We start from the raw sequence: 22,654 nt of genomic DNA on the forward strand, positions 1-22,654 counted from the left end.
GTTATCAACCGATACCGATATATACAGTCGTGGAATTAACACATTATTATGCCTAATTTTGTTGTTATGCCCCGCTGGATGCATTAAACAATGTAACAAGGTTTTCCAAAATAAATCAACTCAAGTTATGGAAAAAATGCCAACATGGCACTGCCATATTTATTATTGAAGTCACAAAGTGCATTATTTTTTTTAACATGCCTCAAAACAGCAGCTTGGAATTTGGGACATGCTCTCCCTGAGAGAGCATGAAGAGATTGAGGTGGGCGGGGGGGTATATTGTTGCGTCCCGGAAGAGTTAGTGCTGCAAGGGGTTCTGGGTATTTGTTCGGTTGTGTTTATGTTGTGTTACGGTGCAGATGTTCTCCCGAAATGTGTTTGTCATTCTTGTTTGGTGTGGGTTCACAGTGTGGCGCATATTTGTAACAGTGTTTAAAGTTGTTTATACGGCTACCCTCTGTTGACCAAGTATGAATTGCATTCACTTGTGTGTGTGAAAAGCCGTAGATATTATGTGATCGGGCCGGCACGCAAAGGCAGTGCCTTTAAGGCACGCCCCCAATATTGTTGTCTGGGTGGAAATCGGGAGAAATTCGGGAGAATGGTTGCCCCGGGAGATTTTCGGGAAAGGCACTGAAATTCGTGAGTCTCCCGGGAAAATCGGGAGGGATTGGTCATACTTGCCGATTGGCAAGTATGACTGGGAGACACAACTGCTCTGTACTTCTCCCTACGTCCGTGTACCACTCCGTACAGCAGCGTTTTATAAAGTCATAAATTTTACTTTTTGAAACAGATAATTTCCGATATTACATTTTAAAGCATTTATCGGCCAATAATATCGGCAGTCCGATATTATCAGACATCTCTACTTGATGTGCTTATTTGGGTTTTATTGTATCCATTTAACCATATCCAATTGTATTTGCAATTAGCAAAATATGTAAAAATACCGTCTAAACATCACAAAATGCCACAAATTCAGTCAGCCATTTTGAATATTCCACTCCAAATACCTTTGGCAATTTCCACAGGAGGAACGCTTCTGCACTCTGACTGGAAATACGCAAAAATTGTAAAAAGATAAGCTGTTTATTCACAATTATTTTGTAAGTCAACAACACATATGTTTGACTTTTTTATGCATTCAAAATGGTAAATAAACAGCTAACAATTCAGCCCACAGATCGGATACAGACCAGCTGGCCACCTTTGTCAGTATGCTACATTGCTATCACGACATGTATGTTGTCGCTCTCAACTTTGCCATTGTCTGATTTTTATGGTTGATTAGGTTGACTTAGGGCGGCATCAGTGGCAGGGAGACGGCATGTATGTGTAAAATAGCTGACAAAACAGATCTTGGGTTAGTCAGGAGCATTGCCAAAAAACGTAGCTTTGGCGACCACATAACGGTTTTAGAAATCGCAATTTCGATTAGAAAACGATAATAGTTTAACCCCAGGTGGCTTATGCATCATGATTTTACCTCATTTGCGCATAGGTCTACCAGAGAATAAGACGAGAGCAGGAGGAGTCACTGTTGCAGCTTGCGACAAATCTAGTGAGGAGATTTTTAAAGATGCTGACATGGACGCATCTAGCGTTCCACTTAACACTATCTAAGAACAGGCGTCTCTCTCTCTCTTTTGTGATATTAAAAGAAATCGACTAGCAACAGGAGAAATTTCATTATGTCGTTATAAACATACAGTATTTGCGCACCGGTATTTACGTGACTCCCACCAAATTTTAAAAGAAAAAAACATTTGTACATATATTAGCCGCACCGCACTCTAAGCCACATATATCTACCGGTAGGAAAGAACGTTTAAATGTTTTTTTACATACCTTCATTTTTTCCAAACGGTGCCTGTCACACAATAGTAAAATGGCTGATCAAACAAAACAGAAGTCATCACTATGGACCCACTAGCTGCTGAAACTAGCTCTCCAATCAGCTAAACAGACTCAATAACTCCAAGGTGACATTCTGGTAAATTTACGAAACTGATACAATACAAAACAAATGCCGTTAATAATACTAACACAGACATTTGTAATCGCATTAGCATATTCGCTAATTCTAACGACGCTTGATTACATTACTATAGCACGTACAAATATGCATGAAAACACTCCTATAGACATCACACATGGGACGGCTTATTAAGTATGAATTGTTTTAGTTGTATTGCAAAACTTACAAACGTTGCTTAGAGTGATGAATGAAGAATCCTTTGGAAGGTTTTACTTCCGGTTCAAGGCATGAAACAGGCAGTACATTTTCAAACCACACCACCTGCAGTGCGCAAACTCGTCTAAAAGATGGCGCCGTAGCACAAACAATATCAAACCTTTTCAGTGTCTCTGTCGGTGTTCTATGAAAACTATTTGTTGAGTACAAAACATTATGGCTGTTAGCGAAAAAAAAGTCCATAAATTAGCTGCACCGTTTTATAAGCCGCAGGATGCAAAGCGTAGGGGGGGAAAAAGAGCGGTTTGTAGTCTTGAAAATACGGTAATAAAAATATTATGGCCAAAGATACAAATGTCATTCTCCTGCACCGTGCCACCGCCACAAATAGATTGCAATCAAATGGGAAACACTGATATCCTTTACACGTTAAAAGAACAAGGTTGCTTAGGAGGAAAAATATCTGTCTGAGACAGATAAAAAAAAAATGGGACAGTTGCAAGATTATCTAATTGAAATGGGTTTCGAACTAGAGAACCATATGCAGCCTTGCACGCTGCCAAGGTCACGCTTTCAGTTTTTGGCAATTTATTAAAAGCATGTGCAGCACCCAGTCATGTCTGACCGTGAGTCTAAAGCAAGCATGTGTATCACAGTCCAGAACCGTGTAAGCATTTCAGACAAGAGGTGAGCTTCCACAGGTGAAGTGCAAGCTTTATCACGGCAAATGGGGTATTAATGAACTCAATTACAATTACAGTTTGGTGATGGATTGATGATGCCCGCTGTATAACGGATGAAAGGGAATCAATAATGGTTCGCAGGGGAACTGCACCTAATCATCATTTGTCCATTCAACTGTCTCACATCCAGTTATCCCTTGAAACAACCCTTCACGCCGTCTTTCCTCCCACAGTCGCCAAGGTGCTATTCCTCTGCTCTTCCCAGCATCGCCGTACAATGTCTGTTACCAGGGAAATTCCCATCTGCACGTTGGCATGACAACAGTCTCGTGATTCCACAGTGTTCCAGCAGAGGGGTATTCCCCCATCCGTGCGCGCACACACACACACAGTCGCACAATGTGGTGTGATTTGCGCCGCTTCTTTGTGCGGCCGTAGTGGTGTGACACGTCATAATGTCATTGTTCATTGCAGCCTGCATACATTTTGGGTGTGACACATGGCAACACCATCACGTCTGCGTCATTACGATGTCAGAAATGGCATTCCTGTGCGGACACATATACGCAGAAACAACACTGAAGAAAAAGGCGCATCATGGGCACACCTCATCTTTAGGCTGACGATTGTCTTTGTCTCCTATTGATTGTGCACACCTGCGTATTATTATGCACCGATGTATAGTGAGGGGAACGCTGCCCAGACAATCCGTCCATCACAGTAGTGACATTTAGACAACCAAGCTATTCAACATTTTCCAACACATACATGCTCAAGTTAGTCAATTGCCGAAGTCAAATGTATAAACCAAAGAAATATTGGACTGAGGTTTACTCTAAACTTCTAATCTTTCCTTCACAAAACCTCTGGAAGACAGTCGGAGACGTTGGCGAATTCCGCACAAACACCCAGAACCAAGCTGGTGAACGTTGCCAAGATTTTGCCGACAGCTATCGCAGCTGTGTGTGTTTGTGTGTGTGTGTTTGTGTTTGTTGGGGTGGGGGCGAAAGAGCTGGAGGGAGCGATGGAGAGATCAGAAGCAAAGAGGGAGGATTAGAGTTAAGAGAAATGTGGTAGATAGATGATGGAGGGGAGAACGTTGTCGTCTTTGCTTCAAGAAAGGGAGGTATAGGGATGTAAAGATCTAATGATGAGAAGGGGGATTTGAATAAAACGCAGCGAGAAGAGAAAATATGTAAGACAGGGGTGTCCAAAGTGCGGACCGGGGTCCATTTGTGGCTTTCAGCTGTTTTTCTTTTTTTATTGGCCTTCAGCACATTTTAAAAACACAATTACAAAAAAAATAAAAAATCAATAAAAATCAATCAAAGTTTACTTATATAGCCCTTAATCACAAATGTCACAATGTGAAACCCTGTAATGTCACAACGTGAAACCCTGTAAGGGACCACAGATGTGGGGACCCCCCGGGTGACCGGTGCAATGGATGCGAGTGGACAAGGTTAATAAAGTGAGAGTCCAGTCCATAGTGGGGTCAGCAGGGGATCCTCTTGCATGTAGGTAAGTCGGGGCGCCGACTGATGCATGAGGAGTGGTCCAGACTTCATAAATCATTGAAGTATAAGGCTGAAACGACGCGTCGACGTAGTCGACGTCATCGGTTACGTAAATACGTCGACGCCGTTTTTGTGCGTCGACGCGTCGCATATTTACGTCACACTACCGTCATGGCGGAGCGCAAAGCAGACTGTGCGAGCGAGGGGGAAAAAATCACGCCAAAAGTGGTCAAAAGTGTGGGAGTATTTCAATACACGGCCTAATAATGTTGTTGTATGCACACTGTGTCGAGCGTAAATGGCCTATCATAGCATAGGCAGCACAACGGCTATGAACGAGCATTTGAAAAGAAAACCATCAACTAGTCAATCGTCCGCGCGAGTATACGTTGTCATCATTACACAAAAACATGAATGTGTCATTTGTATCTGCTAGGGGTGTAACGGTACGTGTTTTGTATTGAACCGTTTCGGTACGGGGCTTTTGGTTCGGTACGGGGGTGTACCGAACGAGTTTCTAAGCCAAAGCTAACTTTAGCTGCTAAAGTCTTAACAAGCTGCTTCGCTCCTTCTGCGGCTGCCTCTGTCTCAGCACGCAGCATTGTCCCACCCATACAACCATCTGATTGGTACACACAAAGCGTTATACAAAGCGTTATCAGCCAATCAGCAGTGCGTATTCAAAACGTTACCAGCCAATCAGCAGTGTGTATTCAGAGCGCATGTAGTCAGCGCTTCAGCGTGGAGCAGATAGGTGTTTAGCAGGTGAGCATCACGCAGCGGACTCTCCCCAAATGATAATAAACACCTCCCAGTCAACTACTAGTAACATCACTATGAGCTAGGGATGGGCGATACCACACTTTTAGGATTCGATACGATACCGATACTTTATCTTGCCTTTTCATCGATACCGATACCATTAATTTCTTATTGGCAATTTTTGTCAGTCAAAAATATTATTACTATTGTTATTATTTAAGACAAATCACAAGACAAATACAGACCATTTATACCACATTTATTATGGTCAATATATAATAAAAGTAAAATTAAAATAAATAACAAATATGAAAAATAAATTAAATATTATATATAATAATAATTATATATAATAATAATTAGATATTAGGGCTTTCCAATTAACTGTCAAATCCGAATCGCAAGAAGCTGCAGTTATTTTTTAAAGTTTGTGATATAATTAGCAATTAATGAAATATGAAATAGGTTAATGTTTTCGAAATGTAAGAAATGATGTTACAGATTAAAACCAAAATCACATTCAATCATATATTTCAAGATTTTCTTGGAAAAAAATAAAACTAATGCAAAGATGAAGAATCTCCAAATGTTATCCCTTTCTTATCTTGTTTTAAATACTCAAGCAATTTTCAACTAACAGTAAATTCCCCTGTGTGGAAATTATTTGAATTTAGGATAATCATTTAAACAAAAATATTCAGTAAACATTACTAAAAAAACAAAAAAACAATGCCTGTTTTAAGTCAACAATTGGACAACACTGGATATGCCTGGCTGCATCGCTGTCGGCTGGCTGTGTGTGTGTTGCACGTTGACGACGCTCATTCGCTGTCTCCTGTCACGTGACTGGGCCAGCTCTATACTCTGACAGGTACAGGGGTGTCCCAGCACATAGTAAGTTAAGTAAGTCATCAAAAACATCTGAAAGTGATGCTTGCACCCCCCACACGCCGTTTTTTGGTTTATATCAATACTTTTTTCAGAAAAGTGATGCCAAATGAGTAGCGTGTGAGTATCGATATATCGATACCACAGGATCGATACGCACATCCCTACTATGAGCCCGTTGACCTTCTAGGAATATAAACTGGAGCTCAGCTCACTCGCAGTCCTGGCTTGAGGTGAAGGCTACCGGTAATTAGCTCTCAGTTCCAGCCACATCGACCCCTTCTGAGCACTTATTTTCAGCTGCTGGGAATATTGTAAACAAGAAAAGAACCAGAGCATGTAGACATGCTAACCTTTCTTCATTACAACTGTTAGTCACTCACTGGAATGAGTAGAATTGGTTATTGTGTACTGTGTTGGACTGGATGTTTATTTTGCACATTTTAAAAGCAATACTTAATGTTTACAGTGCTCCAGAATATTTAGATTGGCACTTTTTTGTATTGGATGTTTATCTTTATTTTTGCACATTTTAAAGCAAAATAAGCAATACTTTTACTTTTGAAATGCTTATACTATTGCAGAATATTACGATTTGCACTGGATGTTTACTTTAATATTTGCACATTAAAAAGCAAATAAGCTACTTTTAATTTTGTTAAATGTTAAAAGTTTTAAATGTTTACATTGTTACAGAATATTTTGTCATGTTGTTGTCAATGTTGACTGAGTGGCCATACTTTTTTTTTTTTGTAAATAAAAGCAATGCCTTTTGAAAAAACTGGCCTACATTTATTTTTTCATCTTCATTTTGAATAAAAAAAATAATCGGTAAAAGGAAAAATAATCTATAGATGAATCGAAAAAATAATCTATAGATTAACCGATTAATCGAAAAAATAATCTATAGATTAATCGATAGAAAAATAATCGTTAGCTGCAGCCTTATTGAAGTATTGAAGTCAATTACAAATATATGTAACTTTTTACTGTATTCTCAAACTGGGGCTCCATTTATGTGATACGACAGAGAATCACTTAATTAAATATTCAAACGCAGTGTGACTGTTCAAACTTCGTGTAATGTTACAGTTCGAAAAAGTATATCTCGATATATTTTTACTTAACCTCGACATTCGATATGTATCTCGAGATGTTCTTCAGTGAAAGTATAAATATAAAGATATTCATTTTTGAGTGATATTCAGTGAAATTGAAGTGAATGACAACTGTACTGTAAACAGTCAGTGGCACTTTTATTAACCCAGTTAGTCAAGATGGGTATTAACAGCACAGAAAAAAACTGTTTAAGCAGCACAGAATTACATAACAAATAAAATGGAAAAATATTCTTTCTACGTAAAATAAATAACATACCTGTGCAAATAATACAACATGTATCAAATTCTGATAATAAAATACATTTGCAGGCAGGCACTTTTTAATTCCCAGTGGACGATGTAATGGACTGTCACTAACCAATCGTGACTCATCATAGTAAACAACCAATCATGGATGTTCTTATACATGCAAGCACGTCTTTGAAGGAGGAAGGGGAGGGGTTTAGTAGCCCATGGAAGGCGAGCGGGGGAGAACAAGGAACACAACAAATAAGCGGCGTTTGGTCATTTTAACGTGAAATAAATTATATCGATATTCCGATATTTTCGTAATTCATATCTTGTTCAAAAGTATATCGATATATCTTACAAACTCAAAATATCGCCTAACCCTACAGTGGCCAGAAATATTAAACATACTTGTTAAAAAAAATCTCTGCTTTGTTTTAATGATTACTTAGGCTTACTATGCTACTGTATTTTAATGTTGTTCATTATGGTGGTATTTGGAGAGCCAAGTGTTTTCTGAGGTGGTAATTGGTGAAAAAAGTTTGAGAACCACTGGCGGATTGGATTAGGCTTTTTGTTTTTGTATTAGTTGGTACACGTTGAAAAAGTCTGTGGACACCCCTGATTTTAAGACTTGATGGAGGTCAGGACTTGGCTTAGATAAACGACATGCTTCCATTCCCAACAGGACTTTGAATCATATTTAAGAATGCGGTTCTTACCAGTCCAAACTACACCGCGTACTTAAGTCCCTGGTTGTACAGTGCTGTCCAAAATCACAATATTTGTCCTCTTCTTCTTCTCTCCTTTTTAATGGTGAATTGCAACCACCAGAGTCGATGCCTCTCCTTCTACTAAGTAGCCAAGATGGCGATGATAGAGGGTGGTTAGCGTCCATCGCTGCACACTCACCGTTTGGGGCGTGCTGAGTGCACTGCATTCAATCTGAAGTAAGGCTGCGCAATATAGAAAAAGACATAAAACGAAAAACAGAAAAGAAAAAAAAGAAATAGCGTCTGGAGACGCGGTTCCTATAGCCGGTGTTCTGGCGAGACGTGTTCCCCTTTGGAATTTATGCACCCCTCGCTTCTGCACATGAATCAAGGGAATGTGCAAATGTAACATGAGTACAATAGTTACACTAAATAACACCTTATTTATAGATTGTGTCATTAAATATTACAGCAGTAAATTTTTGGGCTCCACATGATTCGATTTGATTCTTGGGGGCAATGATTTGATTCAGAATCGATTCTTGATTCAAAATCAATACTTTTTTAACAACATTGGGTGCCAGTTCCCTGATTAACTACATTCCTCAAACTAGATAACCAGCTCTGATTCATTTCTATATTGAAGTCATCTACAATAATCCCGGTGCCGAAGAAGTCTCCCATCACCAGCCTGAATGATTACCGACCAGTGGCCCTCACTCCGGTAATCATGAAGTGCTTCGAGAGACTGGTTCTCCAGCACATCAAGGACCATATCCCTCCAGACTTTGACCCCCACCAGTTCGCACACCGGGCGAACAGATCCACAGAGGACGCCATCGCTGTTGCTCTCCACTCTGCTCTGAACCACCTGGAGCAGCAGCAGAGCTACGTCCGGATGCTCTCTGTGGATTATAGTTCTGCCTTCAATACAATAATCCCGGACAGACTCTGCAATAAACTGGACACTCTTGGCCTCCCCCCTCTCACAAACGCCTAGATAAGGGACTTCCTAACGGACCGACCCCAGAATGTGAGACTTGGCCCCCACCTCTCATCCACCCGCACGCTGAGCATCGGCTCCCCACAGGGCTGTGTGCTGAGCCCCCTCCTCTACTGCCTCTACACCCATGACTGCAGTCCAGCCCACAGTGACAACCTTATCGTCAAGTTTGCTGACGATACCACAGTGGTCGGGCTCATCTCCAGGGGTGACGAGGCTGCCTACAGGGAGGAGGTCCTGAAGCTGACGGCCTGGTCTTCGGAGAACAACCTCGCTCTCAACACCAGCAAGACCAGAGAGATCATCGTCGACTTCAGGAGGAGCAGCACCGACCCTGCCCCCCTCTACATCAACGGCGAGCGTGTGGAGGGGGTCCACACCTTCAGGTACCTTGGAGTCCACATCTCTAACGACTTTTCCTGGACAGTCAACACCACAGCAATCATCAAGAAGGCTCAGCAGCGGCTACACTTCCTGAGAGTCCTCGGGAAGTACAACCTGAAGCCTGACCTGCTGCTGACCTTCTACCGCTCGTCCATCGAGAGCCTGCTGACCTACTGTATTACAGTATGGTACGGCAGCTGCAATGCAGCAGACGGGGAGAGGCTGCAAAGAGTGGTCAAGACGGCTCAAAAGATCATCGGCCGCCCTCTCCCCTCTCTGATGGACATCTACACCTCCCGCTGCCTCAACAGAGCCAGTGCCATCATCAAGGACAGCACCCACCCTGGCTCTGACCTGTTCCACCTGCTGCCCTCTGGGAAGCGCTACAGGTGCATTAAAACCAAGACGAACAGGCTAAAAAACAGCTTCTTCCCCAGGGCCATAACCACCCTGAACAGACTGCCTCATTGACCCTCATAACTGCCTTCTCTTCGGTGCAATAACCCATTCCACCAACCACCCTGTTTCATGTAGATATTCATGTACATATTCATTTCACCCTCTGTATAGAGTGTACACTTGTTTTATCGCACTGTATGGAATGGCCTCAATCTCGTTACCCTGCGTAATGACAATAAAGCTGATTCTGATTCTTAAAAGAAAACTGGTTTTGTTAAATACAATTATATTCAAACATTTAATAAAGTCAAACAAAAAAGGCAACAAAAGAAGTATCCCACACTTCTCATTTCTAAAGTGTTTGTGTGTGTGTGTGTGTATATGTATATATATATTTTTTTTTTTAAATATATATATATATATATATTTTTTTTTTGTAATTTTAATTTTATTTTATTTTATTTTATTTTTTAAACCATTTTAGAATTTTTGTAATCAATTAAAATACGTTACAAGCAAGAATCGCTATTCATTTGAAAATAATTTTTTTGAGACCCCTATTAAATATACTTGTTTCACACGACAAACGATCAAATGTATGATTAAGTCGGTGCTTCTCAAATATTTTCTGTTACGCCCCCTTAGGAAAAAGAAAATATTTCGACCCCCCCGCACTCTCCACCGTGACTATCATTTTACTAAAAAAATGTTTATAACTATACCTATGCATAACATTGTAAGTGTATTAACATTAAAGGAAACACACCTTTCCTGTCCCGTGGTTACAGTAAAGCCAAGTGCAAATACGCTTCATTGTATTTTGAGATGGCAAAAAAAACATGTTCCCCTGGCAGTGAGTGGATCGTGAGCTCGACAGGCGGATCGGTGCGGCGTCTTCAATAATGCGGACGCTGTATCGATCCGTTGTGGTGAAGAAGGAGCTGATCCGGAAGGCAAAGCTCTCAATTTACCGGTCGATCTACGTTCCCATCCTCACCTATGGTCATGAGCTTTGGGTTATGACCGAAAGGACAAGATCACGGGTGCAAGCGGCCGAAATGAGTTTCCTCCGCCGGGTGGCGGGGCTCTCCCTTAGAGATAGGGTGAGAAGCTCTGCCATCCGGGAGGAGCTTAAAATAAAGCCGCTGCTCCTCCACATCGAGAGGAGCCAGATGAGATGGTTCGGGCATCCGAACGCCTCCCTAGAGAGTTGTTTCGGGCACGCCCAACTGGTAGGAGGCCACGGGGAAGACCCAGGACACGTTGGGAAGACTATGTCTCCCGGCTGGCCTGGGAACGCCTCGGGATCCCCCGGGAGGAGCTGGATGAAGTGGCTGGGGAGAGGGAAGTCTGGGCTTCCCTGCTTCCCACCTACTCAGTGGCCTAGTGGTTAGAGTGTCCGCCCTGAGATCGGTAGGTTGTGAGTTCAAACCCAGGCCGAGTCATACCAAAGACTATAAAAATGGGACCCATTACCTCCCTGCATGGCACTCAGCATCAAGGGTTGGAATTGGCGGTTAAATCACCAAAAATGATTCCCGGGCGCAGCCACCGCTGCTGCCCACTGCTCCCCTCACCTCCCAGGGGGTGATCAAGGGTGATGGGTCAAATGCAGAGAATAATTTCGCCCCACCTAGTGTGTGTGTGACAATCATTGGTACCGTATTTTTTGGAGTATAAGTCGCTCCGTAGTATAAGTCGCACCGGCCGAAAATGCATAATAAAGAAGGAAAAAAAACATATATAAGTCGCACTGGAGTATAAGTCACATTTTTGGGGGGAAATTTATTTGATAAAACCCAACACCAAGAATAGACATTTGAAAGGCAATTTAAAATAAATAAAGAATAGTGAACAACAGGCTGAATAAGTGTACGTTATATGAGGCATAAATAACCAACTGAGAACGTGCCTTGTATGTTAACGTAACATATTATGGTAAGAGTCATTCAAATAACTATAACATATAGAACATGCTATATGTTTACCAAACAATCTGTCACTCCTAATCGCTTAATCCCATGAAATCTTATACGCCTAGTCCAGGGGTGTCCAAACTTTTTCCACTGAGGGCCGCACACTGAAAAATCAAAGCAAGCTGGGGCCATTTTGATATTTTTTATTTTAAAAACAAATACAATATATGTATAAAAAAGCTACATTTAGGCCTCCACTAAGGCTTGATCCCGGGGACCCCAAAAGGTTTTGGTCAAAAAAAATATTACAAATGTGTCATTATTTAGTATTATTATTATTATTATTATTCTTCTTCAAGGTTTAAATCTCTAGATCAACATTAGGTCTATCTGTCAATATAACGCTTTTAAAGATTTAAGTTGTATGCCATTTCTGTCAAGAAAAACAGTGTTTTTTTATAGAAAAAAACACAAAATATGTAATATTTGGAATATTTGAGATTATATAGTAATTGGAGTCTTAAAAAGGTCAATAACTCATAACCACATTGATTTTAATTCATTATTTTTTTGAGCAATGACACTTAAAAAAAAAAAAGTCCCACTAAAATTATTGGGGATCCAAAAGGGTACTGCTCAGTAAAGTTTAAAAAATTATATCCAAATTTTTTTTTAAACTTTTACCACAATAGTCTCAAGATCAACTTCAGATCTATCCGTCAATTATAAGTTTTATTGTTGTTTATGTTTTTTGTTTGTTCGTTTTAGGCCCTTCTTTAAAAAACTTTGTTTTTTTAAATGGCAACCAAAAAATATGCAACATTTTCCCCCCAAAATATCTCAAAGTGGAATATTTAATGTGAAATAAATGGAGCCTTGAATAGGTCAATAATTCATAATGACATTGATTTTAAAGAGAGAAACAGCCTACATGGCAGCTTTGTGTTATTAGAGTAAATAATGCAACATTTTCTTGTTACATTTCACCTGTTTGCTCTTTTATAACACCTTTTATGTTTTGTTTTGTTTTTTTTCCGTATTTTTAGAATGTGCCGTGGGGCCGCAAATGGCCGCACTTTGGACACCCCTGGTCTAGTCTCTTACGTGAATGAGCTAAATAATATAATTTGATATTTTACGGTAATGTGTTAATAATTTCACACATAAGTCGCTCCTGAGTATAAGTCGCACCCCCGGCCAAACTATGAAAAAAACTGCGACTTATAGTCTGAAAAATACGGTACTTTAGGCTGCTGCCCCCGCGACCCGACCTCGGATAAGCGGAAGATGGCTGGATGGACCTGGTGGAGTTTCATTTTTTTTAACGTTTTCTGCTGGTGGTGTGCCTCTGGGATTTTTTTAATGACAAAAATGTGCCTTGCCTCGAAAAAGGTTGAAAAACACTGTACTAGGGCAGTGGTTCTCAACCTTTTTTCAGTGATGTACCACTTGTGAAAATGTTTTTAATTCAAGTACCCCCTAATCAGAGCAAAGCATTTTTGGTTGAAAAAAAGAGATGAAGTAAAATACAGCATTATGTCATCAATTTCTGATTTATTAAATTGTATAACAGTGCAAAATATTGCTAATTTGTAGTGGTCTTTCTTGAACTATTTGGAAAAAAAGATATAAAAATAACTACAAATTTGTTGAAAAATAAACAAGTGATTCGATTATAAATAAAGATTTCTACACATAGAAGTAATCATCAACTTAAAGTGCCCTCTTTGGGGATTGTAATAGAGATCCATCTGGATTCATGAACTTAATTCTAAACATTTCTTCACAAAAAAAGAAATATTTACATCAATATTTATGGAACATGTCCACAAAAAAATCTAGCTGTCAACACTGAATATTGCATTGTTGCATTTCTTTTCACAGTTCTTTTTGACAGACATTTTAGTGAGGGTCAAACCATCATGGCATGGGGGAAACTCTGGCTTTATGGTAATGAATGCAATAGCCTACTTGATTTGATGTTCAGTTTATGAACTTACATTTATATTTTGTTGAAGTATTTTTCAATAAATATATTTATAAAGGATTTTTGAATTTTTGCTATTTTTAGAATATTTTTAAAAAATCTCACGTACCCCTTGGCATAGCTTCAAGTACCCCCAGGGGTACGCGTACCCCCATTTGAGGACCACGTGAATGAGCTAAATAATATTATTTGAAATTTTACGGTAATGTGTTAATAATTTCACACATAAGTCGCTCCTGAGTATAAGCCGCACCCCCGGCCAAACTATGAAAAAAAACTGCGACTTATAGTCCGAAAAATACGGTACTTTAGGCTGCTGCCCCCGCGACCCGACCTCGGATAAGCGGAAGAAGATAGCTGGATGGACCTGGTGGAGTTTCATTTTTTTAACGTTTTCTGCTGGTGGTGTGCCTCCGGGTTTGTTTTTTTTAAATGACAAAAATGTGCCTTGCCTCGAAAAAGGTTGAAAAACACTGTACTAGGGCAGTGGTTCTCAACCTTTTTTCAGTGATGTACCACTTGTGAAAATGTTTTTAATTCAAGTACCCCCTAATCAGAGCAAAGCATTTTTGGTTGAAAAAAAGAGATGAAGTAAAATACAGCATTATGTCATCAATTTCTGATTTATTAAATTGTATAACAGTGCAAAATATTGCTAATTTGTAGTGGTCTTTCTTGAACTATTTGGAAAAAAAGATATAAAAATAACTACAAATTTGTTGAAAAATAAACAAGTGATTCGATTATAAATAAAAATTTCTACACATAGAAGTAATTATCAACTTAAAGTGCCCTCTTTGGGGATTGTAATAGAGATCCATCTGGATTCATGAACTTAATTCTAAACATTTCTTCACAAAAAAAGAAATACTTACATCAATATTTATGGAACATGTCCACAAAAAATCTAGCTGTCAACACTGAATATTGCATTGTTGCATTTCTTTTCACAGTTCTTTTCGACAGACATTTTTGTGAGGGTCAAACCATCATGGCATGGGGGAAACTCTGGCTTTATGGTGATGAATGCAATAGCCTACTTGATTTGATGTTCAGTTTGTGAACTTACTTTCATATTTTGTTGAAGTATTATTCAATAAATATATTTATAAAGGATTTTTGAATTGTTGCTATTTTTAGAATATTAAAAAAAAATCTCACATACCCCTTGGCATAGCTTCAAGTACCCCCAGGGGTACGCGTACCCCCATTTGAGGACCATGTGAATGAGCTAAATAATATTATTTGATATTTTACGGTAATGTGTTAATAATTTCAGTCGCTCCTGAGTATAAATCGCACCCCCGGCCAAACTATGAAAAAAAACTGCGACTTATAGTCCGAAAAATACGGTACTTTAGGCTGCTGCCCCCGCGACCCGACCTCGGATAAGCGGAAGAAAATGGCTGGATGGACCTGGTGGAGTTTCTTTTTTTTTTTACGTTTTCTGCTGTTGGTGTGCCTCCGGGTTTTTTTTTAATGACAAAAATGTGCCTTGCCTCGAAAAAGGTTGAAAAACACTGTACTAGGGCAGTGGTTCTCAACCTTTTTTCAGTGATGTACCACTTGTGAAAATGTTTTTAATTCAAGTACCCCCTAATCAGAGCAAAGCATTTTTGGTTGAAAAAAAGAGATGAAGTAAAATACAGCATTATGTCATCAATTTCTGATTTATTAAATTGTATAACAGTGCAAAATATTGCTAATTTGTAGTGGTCTTTCTTGAACTATTTGGAAAAAAAGATATAAAAATAACTACAAATTTGTTGAAAAATAAACAAGTGATTCGATTATAAACAAAGATTTCTACACATAGGAGTAATCATCAACTTAAAGTGCCCTCTTTGGGGATTGTAATAGAGATCCATCTGGATTCATGAACTTAATTCTAAACATTTCTTCACAAAAAAAGAAATATTTACATCAATATTTATGGAACATGTCCACAAAAAAATCTAGCTGTCAACACTGAATATTGCATTGTTGCATTTCTTTTCACAGTTCTTTTTGACAGACATTTTAGTGAGGGTCAAACCATCATGGCATGGGGGAAACTCTGGCTTTATGGTAATGAATGGAATAGCCTACTTGATTTGATGTTCAGTTTGTGAACTTACATTCATATTTTGTTGAAGTATTATTCAATAAATATATTTATAAAGGATTTTTGAATGTTTGCTATTTTTAGAATATTTTTAAAAAATCTCACGTACCCCTTGGCATACCTTCAAGTACCCCCAGGGGTACGCGTACCCCCATTTGAGGACCACTGTCTTACGTGAATGAGCTAAATAATATTATTTGATATTTTACGGTAATGTGTTAATTTCACACATAAGTCGCTCCTGAGTATAAGTCGCACCCCCGGCCAAACTATGAAAAAAAACTGCGACTTATAGTCCGAAAAATACAGTACTTTAGGCTGCTGCCCCCTGCGATCCGACCTCGGATAAGCGGAAGAAGATGGCTGGATAGACCTGGTGGAGTTTCTTTTTTTTTTTAACGTTTTCTGCTGGTGGTGTGCCTCCGGGTTTTTTTTTTTTAAATGACAAAAATGTGCCTTGCCTCGAAAAAGGTTGAAAAACACTGTACTAGGGCATGGCCGTGCGTGTGCGCGTCCACGGGAGAGGAAATGGACGAATTTATCAATTGTGATTGTGCAAAATTGCTGTGGGTGCGCGCTTACTGTGCGTGAAAGTGTCCAAATGCGTGCAATGCGCGTAAACCTACATTGGTTGCGTCTGTGTGCGCACGTCAGTGTGTGTGTGTGTGTGTATGTGTGTGTGTGTGTGTGTGTGTGTGTATGTGTGTGTGTGTATACGTGTCCCGCGCGCACCTTGTCTCCGTAGCCTTCTCTTCTTTAAGCCGAATATCCGGACTTTGGAGAAGATGTCGACCAGGTTCCCGTTGCACAGCCCCGGCTTCTTGCCGGGGCTCTTCCGTCGCCGGTGCGGGGTGGGTCGGTGAGCGTGTTGCTCCCTCGCCTGCCGCTTCTGGCGGATCAAGCCGCTGGCGATGGCCGCTGCCATGTCCCCGCCGACACAAAAGCCCAGCCGTCTCCGTCCGTGTCTCCGGTCTTGTGTCCTCCGGAGTGTCTCGGAGCGCAGACGATACCGCGCCCCACCGTCTCGGCGTCGGCGGCTACGACGTTCCCATTGCTTCACAGTCCGAGGTGTTCACGTCACGGACAACCGGCCATTGGCTTTCACCGCACAGCTGTTTACCTGTCCGTCACGTCCCGTCGCTCCCCCCCGTCTGTCAGTCACACGGCAGCGGCGCTCAATAAACGGCTCGCCCGCTTCATTTGAGCGGCTTAATTCGCCTCCCCCATCATCTAAAACCTTCTAAATCTTCCAACAAAAAAAAAAAAAAGCGTCTTCTCCGCCTCCGGAAAGCGTCCGTTTGTGCTCGGCTGAAAAGGGCGCGAGGCGCGCGTGCCGCCTCCAGCCGCTCCAGGTGTGTCAAATTAGCGTGAGTCAGACACTGCCTCGACCGGAAATGGAGCCGCTGGACTTTCAAAGTTAAACACGAATAAACCCGATAAGTGGGTAATTTAAAGGCCTACTGAAATGAGATTTTCTTATTTAAACGGGGATAGCAGATCCATTCTATGTGTCATACTTAAACATTTCGCGATATTGCCATATTTTTGCTGAAAGGATTTAGTAGAGAACATCGACGATAAAGTTCGCAACTTTTGGTCGCTGATAAAAAAAAAGCCTTGCCTGTACCGGAAGTAGCGTGACGTCACAGGTTGTGGAGCTCCTCACATCTGCACATTGTTTACAATCATGGCCACCAGCAGCGAGAGCGATTCGGACAGAGAAAGCGACGATTTCCCCATTAATTTGAGCGAGGATGAAAGATTTGTGGATGAGGAAAGGGAAAGTGAAGGACTAGAGGGCATTGGAAGCGATTCAGAGAGGCGGGTGGGACCTGATATTCAGCTGGGAATGACTAAAACAGTAAATAAACACAAGACATATATATACTCTATTAGCCACAACACAACCAGGCTTATATTTAACATGCCACAAATTAATCCCGCATAACAAACACCTCCCCCGTCCCGTCCATATAACCCGTCAATACAACTCAAACACCCGCACAACACACTCAATCCCACATCCCAAAGTACCGTTCACCTCCGCGAAGTTCATACAGCACATATATTTCCCCAAAGTTACGTACGTGACATGCACATAGCGGCACGCACGTACGGGCAAGCGATCAAATATTTGGAAGCTGCATCTGCGTACTCACGGTAGCGTGTATCCAACTCAAAGTCCTCCTGGTAAGAGTCTCTGTTGTCCCAGTTCTCCACAGGCCAATGGTAAAGCTTGACTGTCATCTTTCGGGAATGTAAACAATGAAACACCGGCTACAGGTTTGTGTTGCTGCAGCCGGCCGCTAATACACCGCTTCCCACCTACAGCTTTCTTCTTTGCAGTCTTCATTGTTCATTAAACAAATTGCAAAAGATTCACCAACACAGATGTCCAGAATACTGTGGAATTTTGCGATGAAAACAGACGACTTAATAGCTGGCCACAATGCTGTCCCAAAATGTCCGCTACAATCCGTGACGTCACGCGCAAACGTCATCATACCGAGACGTTTTCAGCAGGATATTTCGCGGGAAATTTAAAATTGCACTTTACTAATCTAACCCGGCCGTATTGGCATGTGTTGCAATGTTAAGATTTCATCATTGATATTTAAACTATCAGACTGCGTGGTCGGTAGTAGTGGGTTTCAGTAGGCCTTTAACTACAAACCTAATCATCTTTACATAGCTTCTTTATAGTTTTTATGTTGAAAGTTCCTATATTAACATGGCACTGCCATATTTATTATTGAAGTCGCAAAGTGCATTATTTTGAGTTCAATCCCGGGGCTCGGGATCTTTCTGTGTGGAGTTTGCATGTTCTCCCCGTGACTGCGTGGGTTCCCTCCGGGTACTCCGGCTTCCTCCCACCTCCAAAGACATGCACAAGGGGATACGTTGATTGGCAAAACTAAAATTGTCCCTAGTGTGTGAATGTTGTCTCTGTATCTGTGTTGGCCCTGCGATGAGGTAGCGACTTGTCCAGGGTGTACCCCGCCTTCCGCCCGAACGCAGCTGAGATAGGCTCCAGCACCCCCCTGCGACCCTGAATGAAACAAGCGGTAGAAAATGCATGTATGGATGGGGATTAGCTTAGGGTACCTGGTGCTGATTAAACTCAATCTAAGTCACGCAAAGGGTATGGTCAGTGGTGTGCCGTCAGGGCCGGCAAGGCCTTCTCTGCTGGCCTAACATAACTAGAAATCATGATCATAATTAAAGATTAAATTATTTTGGTAACACTTTAGTATGGGGAACATATTCACCATTAATTAGTTGCTTATTAACATGCAAATTAGTAACATATTGGCTCTTAATTAGTCATTATTAAGTACTTATTAATGCCTTATTCAGCATGGCCTTATTATACAACCAGTAAGCCATTAACTAAGAGTCTTCACTCAATAACCTCAGAATTATTGCTTATTAGTAACCCTAACCCTAACCCTTATATATTCCCCTAGTGTCAGAATAACTCTAAATTAAGTCTTTGTTACTTAGAATATGTTCCGCATGCTAAATTGTTAACATATTTTTTTATTTACTTTCCCTAAATATCTAAAAGTATTCATATTCTCTTCATGTCATATTATGTTCCTTCCAGCGCTGTCGTTTTTAGTTTTAGTTTGTATCCAATCAGAATTCAGCTAGCTTATGTTGCCATGCTATACGTAATCTGCTGGACGCCTACAGAATCAACAATGAGGGCGTATGTGCGATCGGGGACATACAGTTGATAGACAGTTGCGATAGCCAATCAGATCACGAGTTGTTGTCAGTAAGGCCTTCTAGCTGGCCTCACGTTGAACGTGACATTTACGCGTCCTGTGATTGGATACTCATCGGGACCGTTAGTGGATGAATTTGAGAACACATAGAGTTGATAGATAGTTGCGATAGCCAATAAGATCACGAGTTGTTGACAGCAGCCTGTCCAAGTAGCCTGATGTTAACGAGACTGTGATTGGACACTCGCTTGTCATTCCAAAGTGAGTATCCATTCTCAAGTTTCAATTTACCGGAAGCGGGAAGTGTTGCGCCGTAGCCAGAGAAGGAGAACAACACGTTGATTGGGTGGCAGATTTACATTTGCAAGGCCATTTTCAAGAAGGATATTTCAAAGAGAAACTACATCTTGTGAGACAATGTCGGTCAACCCCGGAAGCTATTCTGGCGATGAAATGCTCGCCATTTCCACTCGAATAAGCCGACGACAAGGGCCACCGCTGGCTTATACGGCGTCGAATAGGTCCTACTAATTGTGAGTTCAAATATTTGTATTTTTTTTGCAATTTTAATTTTGACAGTACCACATAATATGTTTTAATTGCTGATGCGTTTTAATTTAATTTCAAATGCGCCAGAAAATAACCCGTTTTGTACACTGTTGATGTGATCCAATACTCTGTTGGGGTGTAAATGTGTTCCTGTATAGTATTTCTCCAGCAATGGTCACGTGGTGACATCAATGATGGTGTTTTGAGAGGTCATCTTTGACGTCGGACATCACTGAAGGCCTAGGTGGGAAACGCACCCACTTTTATTCTCTGGCTTTTAACACTACGTGAGTTGTGTGGTCCTCTGTGTTTTTAAATTTGTATTTATATTTGTTGTTTTAATTGGTTTTACCCTTTAAAATGGTTTTTAATCATATTTATTTTTATATTAATTTATTTTGTTTTTAATTCAGTCATTGGTGGAGGTACGGATAGTGTTTGAATCTTGTTTTTAATATTTTGTGCAGCACTTTGGAAACATTTTGTTGTTGTTTAAATGTGCTATATAAATAAAGTGGATTGAATTGGATTGGATTTCAAATGCCAAACGCGACTACTTACTAACGTTTTATTGTGAAAGTAACAAACCGGATGTCCTGGTAATTGACGTTCGAGTGCTGCTGGAGCCACGCGCCCAGCGAGCGCCTCACACACTCTTTTTACAAAAAAGACAAAAAACAGCTCGTCATCCTGGGCTTGACCGCTCCAACATACACCAGAAAAGATCTAAAATGAATGATTCAAACCGAGTGGACAATGAAAAGTGAATTTAAAAAAGGGTTTTATAGATCACTGTGGTTTAATTGTCTCTAAAGCAGGTCGTGGCAACACGTGTGTGTCGTCGTTGGCAAGTTATTCGATGACGTCATCAAAACGCTTGCTCAAATATGACCAAATATTATTTTGCCAAGTTAATATCTAATTAACAATTCTAATAATTGCACCTGAATGTTTTCATAGAGTATGCTGGGTTTTTTTTTTTAATTGGCCCAAACAAAAGCAGTGCAGTGAAATGGAAATTGGGCAAATCATTTGTAATTTCAGGGATGAAAGAATGAAAACAAAGTATTTTTTATTGAGTTTAGAGCTAGTTTGTTTGAAATTACTTGGAAACTACTTTTAGGGTGTAGCAACATTTGGTATGTTGTTTTGATCATGGGAGAAAAGGGGTTGATTTATGTTGATAATCAGTATTATGAGTAGAGATGTCCGATAATATAGGCCTGCATCGGCCGATAAATGCTTTAAAATGTAATATCGGAAATTATCTGTATCAAAATTATCGGTATCGGTTTCAAAAAGTAAAATTCATGACTTTTTAAAACGCCGCTGTGTACACGGACTGCCTTTGCGTGCCGGCCCAGTCACATAATATACACACACAAAAGTGAATGCAATTCATACTTGATCAACAGCCATACAGGTCACACTGAGGGGGACCGTATTAACAACTTTAACACTGTTACAAATATGCGCCACACTGTGTACCCACACCAAACAAGAATGACAAACACATTTCGGGAGAACATCCGCACCATAACACAACATAAACACAACAGAACAAATACCCAGGACCTCTTGCAGCACTAACTCTTCCGGGACGCTACAATATACACCGCCCCTACCACCAAACCCCGCCCACCTCAAACCCGCCTTTGTGACTTCAATAATAAATATGGCAGTGCCATGTTGGCACTTTTTTCCATAGCTGGAGTTGAAGTTGTTCTCTTAATTTGGAAAACCTTGTTTTTGATTGATTGATCGAAACTTGTATTAGTAGATTGCACAGTACAGTACATATTCCCTACAATTGACCACTAAGTGGTAACACCCGAATAAGTTTTTCAACTTGTTTAAGTCGGGGTCCACGTTAATCAATTCATGGTAAAGTTACATTGTTTAATGCATCCAGCGGGGCATCACAACAAAATTAGGCATAATAATGTGTTAATTCCACGACTGTATATATCGGTATCGGTTGATATCGGAATCGGTAATTAAGAGTTGGACAATATCGGATATCGGCAAAAAAGCCATTATCGGACATCTCTAGTTATGAGTATTATCTTTGGAAATGTCCCAATATCAAAGCAACAGCCACACCTGCTGGGTTCGAGATATATGTTTTATTTCCTCACAATGGAGAAGATTAGGCTGACATTGAATGGTTGTTCTACAAAATTCCAAGGAGTATTGGGTGCTTTCCTATATTAAAAGAAACTAATCTACAATTTAACCCAGACTAAAATGCCATGTATGAAGATGATTAAAAAAAGTTTTGGTAACGCTTTAGTATGGGGAACATATTCACCATTAATTAGTTGTTAATTAACATGCAAATTAGTAACATATTGACTCTTTATTAGTCATTATTAAGTACTTATTAATGCCTTATTCTGCATGGCCTGATTATACTAACGCTATCTCTAACCAAATAACTCTAAATTAAGTCTTTGTTACGTAGAATATGTT

General features: G+C 40.3%; 1 protein-coding gene across 3 annotated transcripts in view; it reads right to left on the reverse strand.

Moving 5' to 3' along the window:
* The window catches only part of LOC133658645 (fibroblast growth factor 14-like), a 163,707-nt gene that overhangs the window by 62,263 nt on the left and 78,790 nt on the right, over positions 1-22,654 (reverse strand). For 2 of the 3 annotated variants that reach the window (XM_062060906.1, XM_062060915.1), the window contains exon 1: positions 16,635-17,280. The exons of the other annotated variant lie outside the window; for it this stretch is intronic. In XM_062060906.1, coding sequence (XP_061916890.1) covers positions 16,635-16,827 — 193 coding nt within the window. In that variant the 5' untranslated portion in view covers positions 16,828-17,280. Of the gene's footprint in view, positions 1-16,634; positions 17,281-22,654 lie in introns of those variants that run through there. 3 annotated transcript variants of the gene reach the window in all.

The sequence above is a fragment of the Entelurus aequoreus genome, linkage group LG01 (assembly GCF_033978785.1).
Source record: "Entelurus aequoreus isolate RoL-2023_Sb linkage group LG01, RoL_Eaeq_v1.1, whole genome shotgun sequence".
NCBI lineage: Eukaryota > Metazoa > Chordata > Actinopteri > Syngnathiformes > Syngnathidae > Entelurus > Entelurus aequoreus.